Source organism: Protopterus annectens, chromosome 1.part0 (assembly GCF_019279795.1).
Source record: "Protopterus annectens isolate FY-2018-M chromosome 1.part0, PAN1.0, whole genome shotgun sequence".
Taxonomy (NCBI): Eukaryota; Metazoa; Chordata; order Ceratodontiformes; family Protopteridae; genus Protopterus; species Protopterus annectens.
Window position 1 is genome coordinate 158,554,433 of NC_056725.1, and position 12,296 is coordinate 158,566,728.

Here is a 12,296-nt window from a genome sequence, read left to right on the forward strand (position 1 = left end):
CAAAGGTTAAGCCTTTCTCAGTGACACATGGTCAGGAAAAATATCTTGGTCACTAAAATTATAAATCTTAAAATCACCAAAATCATTAGTAATAATCTGAGGGTTAATACCACTATCCAGGGTTTCTAATTCATTTGCCTCCCCTCCTCCTCCTTGGATCATCTCAACCTTCCAACATCAGCCTCTGTTGTAAGCCCAAAATATTCCTGATTTTTCTAGACAGCTTCTGGATTTTTTTTTATTGATCAAGCATTTAGGTTTCACTAACTCACTATCTCAATGGGCTTTCTTACATTCAGAAGACTGAAAAGTACAGTTCCATCCAGCTTACTGGCTCACTCTTTGTTGGCTAAATTTTATTTCCACCAGAGCCTGTTCAGCATATAAAACATCTTTGATCTTCCAGGAAAAAAAGATTCTGAAGGTAGCTGTATATATCAGCTTGAAATGCACACCTGCCTCTCAACATCCCATGACTGCTGGGATAAAGTTGCTTGTCTTCGGCTTGGTGTACAGTCAATAACTTCCATAAATACTTTGTGCCACAATTTTGTTAAGAGCAGCTCTTTTGGCTTATATAACTACATCTCAGCTGCTAACTAGTCTGTTTAAAATCCATCCATCAGAAACGTGCCATCTAAATTCAATTAATGAATCCTGCTGTGGAGGACACCACTTCAGTTCTTTTTTGTGCTTTCATAAAATTAATACAGTTCACTCAATTCAGCTTCGCTGGTACAACAACAAATCTCAGTTTTTCTCTGTGTTCTGTCTTCTACTGCTACTATTTTAAACAATTCTCAAACATCCTCATGTTCAGTCAATCTTTCCCTTCATTCCTATTACTGATTTCTACAGTTTTATCAGCTCATCTGAGTGATTACTTAAAGCTTCTACAATTTTTTCCATTTTTTTGTCTTTTGACTTTAAAATAAATACACACTGGAAGAATAGATAAATGACTCTCAGTGGATATTTATTTTTTCCTCTAGATCACTGCAAGCTACCTCCTGTACTAAAGCTGCAACTTGAACTACTTTTAGCTGAGCAACTACAAGGTTATTTTCCGCCACAGTCTTTTCTTTTCTGGTTGATTTTTTTCCTTAACTTGTTCCAACTTTCTTCTTTGCTGACATCCAGACATTGTAATTACTAGCCACTAAATGGATTTTTTTCTTTTTTTAAAAGTTACCGATTTTTACAGAGAAGCTCTAATATGTTACTCAGTCAGCCCTAATTTGGGCAATCCTCTGTGCTCACTCTTCCGGTCTGCCTCACAGATAGTGGTTTCCAGGTCTTCAGAAACTCCTCGGTGAAACCTGAAAGGAATGGAATCCTGCATCTCACAACCTCACCCACTGACTCTAGGCACAGGTTTGTGTATAGTTTCATGAAAAAAATAAGTGCCTGAAGAATGTATGCTTGACATTAGGCAACATAGAATCCACTCCAAGAGTGCATGCCTGCAAAAGACACAGTGGAGGGCAGTGGTCTACACTTGCTTCAGAATAAATTCCTTAAGGATATACTCCTGCTGTTCCTACCAGATGTTTTTGAAAGCTGTATTTTTAAGTCACAAAACTGGTGTGGAACCTCCTAAAGCTCCACCTTCAAACTGGATTGATCAGCTTAGCAGCCTTGGGGTAAAACCTTGATTTTGAGTACTACAGATCAGTGCTTTTGATAACAGAAGGGTACATACCTTGGAGTCAACCTGCTCAACCACAGGCTTCAACAATCACTCAATCTAAACTCTAAGCCTGGGTCTATGTGGTGATGCTCAGCTTATGTTTGCCTGGGGCTGAGTGGAGGAGCCCCTCTACTTGTCTCCACTTGAGAAACTTTGAACCATCGCCATCTTTTTTTGGTTGCGAGCTACACCAAAAGCTTCTTGCTGCAGGCTTGATGAGTAGCACAGTTGAATCCGTGGCATTTATGGCACTTGACATTATGCTCCTGCATGAGACAGTGCAAGCACAATCTTGGCATGGGTCTTGGTTGGAAATCTGACAGTCACACAGACATTTTATTATTTTGCAAATGCAGGACTTTAACTCAAGACAAGCTTTTGATCCAAAATGTGACAGTAACAAAAAACAAACTGACAAAGAGTCTTGAGACAAGTATGTCTACTCATTTGGTGAACAGTGTCATGGTTTGCATCATAGTGAGGGAACTTGTGTTCCTGAGCATGGTATGTTCCAGAAATCCATGCAGAGATAGAAAGATGGTTGTTAATGTTAGCTTCAGTTAACCACTGACTTAAATAGAAATACCGATCACATATATGATATGCTGTTTTATTTAGATTGTGAAACTGTACAATATTTTATGCTACTATGACTATTGATATGGCACAGGCTGTACTTGAAAAAAAAACTCCTCTGAAACAGCCTTCCCTTTTTTGCAACTAAAGTAAAATAAGATACTGGAAGCAAAAATCATGATGGAGTATACAATTCAGGCTTTGCTCAGTCTAAAGGTTTAAGTACAGAAAACATAACCCTGAAATCTTGAGCAGATGTGACCAGTTATGCAGCTGAAAGTTACTCAGTGAACCCATGCCAACTAAAGAAACAAAAAAGCTGCAAAAATATGTAGCATGAAACACAAATAAGTTACCTTGGAAGATATCATCACATAATGTCTCAAAATGTTTCTTAAGAAATTTCTCTTGCTCAGCAATCTGGGGTGAAGATGGGTCTTTCTGCATACTACCAGACGAAGCATCATCTTCCTCAGCTGCAGAACCATCATCAGAACTAAGCTGGCTCAGCGAATCAATGTCTGCAGATGACAAAAACAAATGAAAATACTTTCAAGTAGTACTATTATGTTTTGTGTGTCAAAGACAGGAAAGAAGGCTTACTAAAAGATATTCATACAGAAGCACTAACATTATCAGAACAAAGTTTTACGACAGCTTTATATTTTCTAATATCTGAGAAGGTCTACTGCAATGTTTTAATTTCATGGCAAAAATTCTGAGCTATTTTGCTTCTTCTGACTACTACCTACATATGCAATTACACAGCAGCTAATCTGTAAATTAAGGTAGATACACAAAATGTAATACTGAAAATGCAGTTGTGAAGTACTCATTTTAATGGCTATTGCACATCTCAAACAACTTTGGGCTGTTTATTGTGTAGCAATTAGTGAGTCTATCTTCTAAGAGCATCCATCAAACAGTTGATACACTATTTGGCAAACTGTATTTAAACAACACGTCTCTGGGGCAGTCAATCTTACAAAACTCTTTTGAAGCACTCCGCAAAGAAACACCAATAGGAGAATCAGACTCAGGTATAAATAACGCTTTCTTGCCATGGTAGGGTAAAGAGATGAGGCAATACAGGAAGACTGAAAAGCCTAAATCATAAACCTTGCTAATTTAATGGGAAAAAAGGCAAAAAGACTCACTGCCTGTTATGCTGTCAGAAATAAGGAGTTATGATAGACATCTATATATGTCAACCTATCTTCTCAGAGGTAACTCCAAGCCAGTAGGCCCTATTTTAATGAATGAATGATTTTCAATCAGTTAATGCAAGCAAAGGTGGAGGAATTAAATCAGGAAGCTTAGTAGGACAGCCACAAGAAGCCGTGGTGCTACAGCGGTAGCATTGTTGCCTCCCAGCAAGAGGTTCTCCTGTTCGATTCTCAGCTGGAGTGCCTTCTATGTGGAGTCTGCATGTCCTCCCTGCAGTCGAGTGGCCTCCGAAAGACATGCGTGAATGGGCATGCCTTCGCTGAAGGTTGGGCATCGGGCTGGCAACTCGGTACCATAAAAATCTACTGCCAATCATTAGCGGACTGGAGTTCCGCTGTGGCGACCCCTAACCGGGAATAGCTGAAAAGACAAACAAAAAGTAGGACAGCCACAGATTGGATTATTGTGGACTGACATCCTTAAAGCAAGCAACGGAAACTGTAACCTTTCTGGAAGATGGGGTCAAAAAGAGCAAAGAAAGGGCTTACTCTCTTTCTTTTATCACAAAATTAAGCAATGTGACAAGCATGAAGACATGGCTTGTTAACAGATCTGGCAACTACGTGCTAAACAGACAATACAAACCAAACATACAATTCTAGTCTGTCCTCAGTGAAACTATACAAATACTTCATATCTAAACACTCTTTAAAACACTAAGTGTTGAGAACACCCTCTCTTTCATTCATTGTACCTGGAAAAGTGAATGGCAAAATCTAGAAATACAGTGAATATAAGATATGAGAAACCAACTCTGGATGTGTGCTGATGCAAATTAAGGAAGAGCTGTTCATACTAAATAGCCTAAATGAAAGCCACCTTGACAGCTGTTAAAGTAATCCAAAGCAAAAGTTTGACTTTAAGGACTAAGTGACTCAAACGGGGTGAGAAAGAGTTAATGACTCCAGCAAAGAGTTTTAATCTCCAAATGGGCCAGGTCTCTAAGAGAATCTTACCTAAAGAAACACAAAGTTCAAGAAAATCACTTTAAATTAACATCAGTATCTATCAATTCAAGAAAAGCTGAGATGTCTGAAAATAAGTGATGACTATAGAAAACTAATGCTAGCTTGCAATGGCAAATTCAGATTCAAATTCATAGGACATAAAAAAACTTCATGCATCTTACACAAATTTTTCTTTAACAATTACAACTTCAACATTACACGAACAACTCAATTCCTGCCTTCCCTTAAATTTCTCTTCCTGAACATTAATTTGCATTCATTGTTCCCACAAATTCCTTTTATTTCTACGTAACTTGCTCCTTCGCTTTTCTAGAGATCCCAACTCCAGGTTTTTGATCTAATTTAGAATACTCAATACCTTCATTACAGTTGGTTTAGATTTCATTTTCCATTTTCTAGACTTTCTTTCAGTCAATACCATTAAATTTAATAAAGCCTTACTGTGCCTGGGCAATTCCGATCTTAAATCCCAGTTCAAAATTAACACTTCCTTGTACTAACCGCAGTCATCCCTACTGGCAGAATGTCTTTTCTTAATTCCTGTGTTGGCTTAGTTCTTAGAATACTTTGATACTTTCTGAATATAATATTCCATATGGAGGTTGTTTTTCTCCTTAAGGATCTGCATCAAAAACAACTTTCACCTTGATTGTTGAATTTCCCATTTCATCATCCCTTCCCACTTTGAATTATAACTTTCTGATTGTGTTATGTACATGAGCCTTAACTCTATAGTTGTAAAGTATCCCTTCAAATCAGGTAATCCTAAACTACCTTGTTCTATTGAAAGGATTAACTTATCTCACCTGACCCTTGACTTCTTCCCCTACCAGATTATGTCCTTCAACTCTATTACTGTCTCTATCTTCTCCCCTGGTTTATAAAAATATGCCTGACCTGTATATAAAGCTAAAGGAACTAAAATCATTTTCACTGCTTGTATCTTGCTATCCATATCCATAAACAACAGCTTCCAGAATAGGCATGAGGGGGATGGAATTTACTTGAAATAAACTGGTAAAGGAACTAAGGTATTAGGAGCAAATAACTATAGAGGGAAAGGTAATAGAATGGACGAGGCCAAGAAGACAATTGGACAACAGGCTAGAGATTGTCTTCCCTATCAGGGATTGATAGAGTACAGGCAACGAGAAAGGGATAGGGGAATATTAAATAAATATTTGCTCTGTTGGGGATTTTAGTTGAATTTAAAACAGGAGCTGCTGTTAAAAAAGGGATAATTACTAGGGCATATAAAATATTGCACTATAACTATCAGAATCAATCAAAGGAGGTAAGAAAAGAGACAGATTACATAAGCAATTCAAGAAGAAATAATGGGAGGACATATGTATGGCTCCCAAGAATGCAACAAAGTTTAGAAGTTTTAGGAATTTTGCTAGGAAGTGTGTGCATTGGTATTTTAGACCCCAAGCAGACTCCAAAGAAATTTTCATCAAGTAGATGGCAAATTACTGACTGGGAGGAAAAGCGGCAACTGGGAACATAAGCTTTGGGAGTATAATGAGTTGGTAGACTAACAATTCCCTACAGAGTACTATGTTAGAAATATTAGGTGAGCAAATGGGTATAACTAAAGAAATCATTCTTCTGAGCTGGGGCACAGGATCTGAATTGCCTAGGCACAGTAATGCCTTAAGTTTAATTCTGGTGGCTGCCAAAAAAAGCAATTACTAGAAAATAGAAATCAAAGTCTAAACCAACTATACTTGAAGTACTGAATACTGTAACTGAGATAAAAGAACTGGAAATGGGATCTTTAGAAAAGGAAGGAACAAGTTATATAGAAAAAAAGATGGAAATTGCAGAGACAATACATGCAGAATAATGTTTTGTAGGAGGAGGCTTAAGGGAAGGCAGGCATTGAGCAATTTACATAATGTTGGACTGATGACAATTATGCATAAGAAAAAATGTAATGTATAACGTTTGTAACTGGGAACATGTTGATATAGTTTGTTTTCCTTTACATAAATATATGTTTGCCTATGTCTTAAGAGATATTTCAGTGAAGGTGTTATTCAAACTTCCATAGTTGCAGTCATTTACACTCCCAACATTTCTGTAGGGAATTATTAATACCTGCCAACTCAAACCTGCATAGACGCAGCCAGGTGAAGTGTCAAATAGTGATGCCTGTGCCGGCCACTTGAGAGGTGTCTTCCACAGTACTGGAAATCAACCTCATTGAGGAATTAGCTAGGGATGCAAGAGTGGATAGCTTGGGAGACACTTTGCTGAAGTCTTTGGCAGGCATCAACTCAGGAAGGGAAGTGGTGAGTTCCTTGACCAAATCCCTTTGGAGGCAGGTGAAATGTACCAAGTAATTAAGTGCCCACAGACCGAATGTAGCTGAGGCAAAACCCCACTTTCCATGTCTGTCAATCTCCCAGGATTAATGATTGGGAGAATGGACAAATGTACTATGTTCCGCCAACTCCATTTTAGTGGCAGCAGCCACCACTATAGCATCAACTGGCACGCCTTTTGGACCAAAACTGTCTGAGGGAAGACTTAAGAGCAGAAGACTTAAGAATTTTTCTGCTTGTTTGGGCACTGGCTCCACAGAATCAGGTTCCTTCTATGCCCTGCTGGGCTGGTGATAAGGTCTATCAATTTGTTGGCGGCGGGTGGGGGGGGGCAAGGTGGCAAATGGCCCCATTCTGAAAGCTTTCAGGAACACGGACTCCTCGGAGGATGGGGGTTGGGAAGACCATCCACCTTTCAACCTGAGAATCTCTAGTATGTCTCCAAAGGAGACATCTTTGGGCAGATATCTGGAAGACCTGTCTTCATCGATGTCTGTATCCTCGGTGAGAGACTCCATTGTGAGTCTAGCACATTCTCTTCCGGGACACCTCCTCTGAGGGGAACTCAGGGGAGGATTCAGAAAAGTGGGGAACCCCAAGTGGAGTAACTCCCCATTGAAAGCCGCTTCAGAAAGGCTGACCAGGAGCAGTATGAAAAGGCTCATCTCTCTGAGACAAGAGGGGCTGGGAAGGGCCCAGGGGAGGCAACTCCAGCAGTGAAGAAGGTCCTCTCTACTACCCAGAAGGCCAAAGGGCTGGACGATGCCTCCTCCCCATTCTCAGCGGACAACGCCACCTGAGAAGGGGGAGCAAAGCAAGTAACCATCTCAAGGCTCCAGGATAATACTGGCCCTGAGCTGTAGAGAGCCGAAGTGCTGAGGGAGGGAGACCAGTCCAAAAAAACTGGACCGGAACTCTCCACCAAGGACTCCAGAGAGGCAGCTCAGATCCAGGACCCAGTCCACTCTGAGGGAGAAAGGTCAGAGCTGGTCAGGGACTCAGACAGGGTAGAGCCAAAGTGGGCTCCAGTAATCCCAGTCACCTTTTCACCGTGTCCCAGGTCCTGAAAGTTCAAAACTGCCTGGGTCAGATGAAGAGATAGAAATGTAGAGGCGGGAGAAGGACTCCTAGTCATATGCCCCAACTCTATTTGAGCCTTGAGGAAGGACCTCATCATCCTGTCCATGTCAGAAGGGAGCAAGCTCCTGGAGGACCTAGATGAAGCAGACAATCTAACTGGGGACACATGCCTGGACCCAAAAGACCTCTTGACCTTGTCAGAGGAATGGCTTTCCATGGCCAGCAGCAGAGGAAAACTGTTCGGATCCTGAGGGTGAAGCAGAGTCCACAATCAAAATGGTGGGATTCGTCATGGGTCCCCGAACCATCCACTTCGAATCTGAGGAATCCTGAGGATCCGAGCGTGTAGCACTCAAATGTTTCAGATTCAAGGAGGACAGATCTGTAGCAGGCACAGTTTTGGTCAGATCTGAAGGCCTCGATCCGGAGGCCTTGGATCTGGGAACAGATTCATGAGACCTCAGATCTGAAGGCTTCAAACAGGAAGCCTTGGATCCTGGAAAGACTTGAGGGCTCTCGTCGAGCACCGAGGCTGAAGTCGGATCCAAGGACTTAGGATCTGACAGCCTAGTCTTTATTGAAGAAGAGGACCCTGAAACAGAGGGAGGCTTCCTCTTGTGATCGGAGTGGCCCTGCTTGGTCAGAGACTGGACCAAGTGACCCCCCCCCCCCCGAAGCATGCTTTTCAATAATTTGTTACGGTGCTCGACCAAAGCCCTGGGGTTGAACATGGCACAAATGCCGCATTCAACATCCAGGTGGTCGGCACCCAAACAACAGAGGCACTCCTCATGTGAGTCAAAGATGGGCATCTTCTGAACACATGAGGAGCACCTTTTAAACCTAGCAGGCCTATTAGACATAATGGGTTTAACAGACCAAGCACCAAAGTCAAACACAGAACCAAGCCATAAACCAGAGAAAAAAAATTGCTGCCAAAAACCCAGCTAAAACAGCATCCACAACAATACAACTACTATGCACAAGAAAGGCTAAGGAAAATTCAAAATTGAAAAATGGTACCAAAAGGTATACTAAGAATAAACAATAATTAGAAAGGGAGGGGAGTTAAGCGGGACAAAAAACCTAACATCTAGCAAGCAATAATACAAACAGAAATAGATTTAAGCTAGAGGGAGAACAAAAAATGCTGAAAAAGTCACTTATCCCACAGGAGGACTCAAGCCAGAAGGAATCACGTCTGTAGAGATGAGTGGCAAATGAGATCTGAGGGGTCAGAGGGCAGCAAGGGATTATGGGAGTGGGAGGAGCTTGAGCCTAGGATCTGTCTGAAAAGTTGCCAGCTCTGATCAGATGTTGGATCCTACAACCCTAAAGTGAGGAATAGTGACATGGATAACATCAGATCCAAAGACACAAGGGCCTTCATAATGCACAAGGAAATCACGTGAGGGGAACTCATAGTTCAGCATTTAAGAGCAGGAAACTGAACAGGAGCTGCCTCAACTTATTCCACTCCCCCTAATCTCTCATTCCTCAGTTAAGATGCACTATAAACTCATGACATTACTCTTGACCCCCCCATCCCCTATAACTAATGTCTCCATATTTAAAGACTTCAAAAGGGTGAACCTTAAACAATTACATGAAGAAATTTACCCATGACATCACTACTTCCGATGGGTGGCCACAGTGGTGCAGCGGTTAGCGTTGCCGCCGCAAAGCAAGAGGTTCTCCTGTTCGATTCTCAGCTGGGGTATCTTCTGTGCGGAGTCTGCATGTCTTTCCTGTGGTCGCGTGGGTTTCCTCCGGGCACTCCGGTTTCCTCCCATATCCCAAATACATGCAGTAGGTGGACTGGACACTCTAAATTGCCACTGTGTGTGTGTGTGTGTGTGTGTGTGTGTGTGTGTGTGTGTGTGTGTGTGTGTGTGTGCGTGTGTGCGTGTGTGTGTGCGTGTGTGCGTGTGTGTGTGCGTGTGTGTCTCTTCTGTGGAAGGTTTGGTGCCAAGCTGGCAACTCGACACTGTAAAACTCCACTGCCAATCATGAGCAGACAGATGATCTGCTGTGGTGACCCCTAACCGGGAAAAGCCGAAAGAAGAAGGAGATCACTACTTCTGATACAGCCAGCAGCCAACTTCAATAAGGAGTTTTATGCTCTGACAAACTCCTAGATTTATCCAAAAACAAGTAAACGCTAATAGTGTAGGATTCCTCGGAAGAAAACATGAACCAGCTAGCTATATTACCACAGATGTAATGACAGATAAAATAACAGACTTGTTGTTATGGATTTGGCACTTTCATCCACTATAATGTGGACTTCATCAGAACTCCTAGATTTAGCAGTCCAGATGAGTGACAAATACAATAGGAAATTTACTCCCCCCCCCCCCCAAGTGTCAACAATATAAACTTTATAACAAGAAATACTTAAAACTCTACAGTTAGAGGACAGCTCCCAAGAATCATAGTAATATAAAAATATTACAAAAATGAAAAGAACTATAAAGGCCAGAAGAGAGATACATGAATGGAGATTAGATTCTGAAGAAAAGGACAGCTAAAAATCCTTCTTTAGTTATGTTAGCAAACTAAAGAATAACACTTAGTATTGCTTTGAACTTCTCCTTAACGGGACTCTGTCTGTTCCAGATGACAACAAATATACCAGCAAGAAACTTCTCTGCAAACTTCACCCACAAACACCTATTCCAACACCACTCACCCCAAATTCCCTTACTCCATCATTACTAAAGAACATGTTTTTAAAGCCTTATCTAAAACCATAACCACTTCTTGCATGGGTCCTGATAACACATCTGAGTGATTAGTAAACAGTGCTAAACAGGTTCTAGTTGAACATCTCCTTAAACTGTTTCACCTAAGCGTAGCCACAGGCTAGATACCTGAATCCTAGCTCACTGCTGTCGTGAAACCCCTCCACAATGGTGGCCCTAGTGCTGACCCTGGAAATTATAGAACAATCAGCCAGTCAGCAAACCTACTGAGTACATCGTTAATTATGATGTTAAAAATCTGGTAGTTCTTGACCTCCTATATCGCTGAGTCAAACAGAGCAGATAACACTAGACCCAGATACAAGAACCTTCCTCAGCAGATAAACAGAATGTGATGGGGAGAGAGAGAGAGAGATTCATCATCCACCAACGTCCTCCTTCTCTGGGATAAACTTCCTCTGCAGGTTAAATAATGTGATTCTATATCTGCCTTCAACTTAAACATAGACAGCTGGAAGGAAGTTCTCTGGGAATAACTGCTCATTCCCTCCTTGTGAACAGAGGTAAAGCTGGAGGGTGGTACTGGAAAGGCATATTTGGTCATTAAACTGAAACAGACTTGAAACTCCTCTTTGCATCATGTGAAGGGGCATTTGTGAAAAATTTTACAGGCCTTCAAAATCTGTGAATAAGGAAGGGGGTCACTACCACAGAAAAGACCTCCCTAAACTCCAAAGGCAGGTTTACCAGCTGCCAGGCACTGTGAGGTAAACAAGAGTTCTGCTCACTCATTGCATCAAGTTCAATGGCAAACACTTGAGAACTAAACAGAAGGAACCTTAAATAGAAACTCCTTTGCCAAGGGTGGCACCAAATCAGAGAGAGGGCAAAATAGCACAACCTTTAAATAACTTGCAAAAAATGCCCTAAGGAGTAGCCACCGTTTAGGTCATATGCAAAGCAGGGAGAAACTGGACTTTCAAAAATGCCACTCAGAGAGAGGGGAGTCTTAAGACTAAGAAAATGGAGAACAAAACCTATTCAGATATAGGTTCATAGGCAGGTACTAAGCTATTGGCCCTAGGGCCTATATAAGTCTAGCTAAAATGGTACCCTGACTTTCACCACCTAAGAAAATTATTTTCCTGTGCCACTGTCGAGCAGAGCCACAGAAGTGATCCCCGGGATGAATTTCCCATTTCCCATCCAATCATCAAGATTTTTCTTGAAGAGTGCTAATGAGGAGCTTTGTTTGATATAGATAGGTAATTTATTCCAGAGTATGGGAAGTCTCTGGGACAGGAATCTATCCCTCCAGCATGTTCTGTTTATTGTGGTGACAAGATTTAGGTCCCTAGAGCGTGTAGCTCGGAGGGATTGGGATTTAAGTGGAGCATGTCCAACAGCTCTGGGTTTGACATAGCTTTGTATGTCAGGCAGAGATCTCCTCTGAGTAGGCGATATGCGATGCAGTAAAGCTGGAGATTTTTGAGACGGCCTGCATAGGGCATCTGTTTGAGGCTGATAATCCTCTTTGTGAGGTATTTCTGTGGTCTTTCCAGTTGTTGTAGAAGTCTTTTGAGGTACATACCAAAAGGGGCATTGTACTCTATAATGGGTCTAATGAGTGACGAGTAGAGGGGAACAATGACCTCTTTTTTTCCTGGATGAGAAACCTTTTGTGATGAGGTGTGCCATATAGGATTTCCCGACTACTGTG

The 12,296-nt window shown here is 41.5% G+C and overlaps 1 protein-coding gene across 1 annotated transcript in view; it reads right to left on the bottom strand.

Annotated features, from left to right (window-relative positions):
- Nucleotides 1-12,296, bottom strand: part of LOC122787719 (WD repeat-containing protein 62-like) — a 1,689,893-nt gene that overhangs the window by 278,511 nt on the left and 1,399,086 nt on the right. Inside the window, exon 23 of the mRNA XM_044054617.1 lies at nt 2,623-2,787. Within this exon, the coding sequence (XP_043910552.1) occupies nt 2,623-2,787 (165 nt within the window). The remainder of the gene's footprint in view (nt 1-2,622; nt 2,788-12,296) is intronic.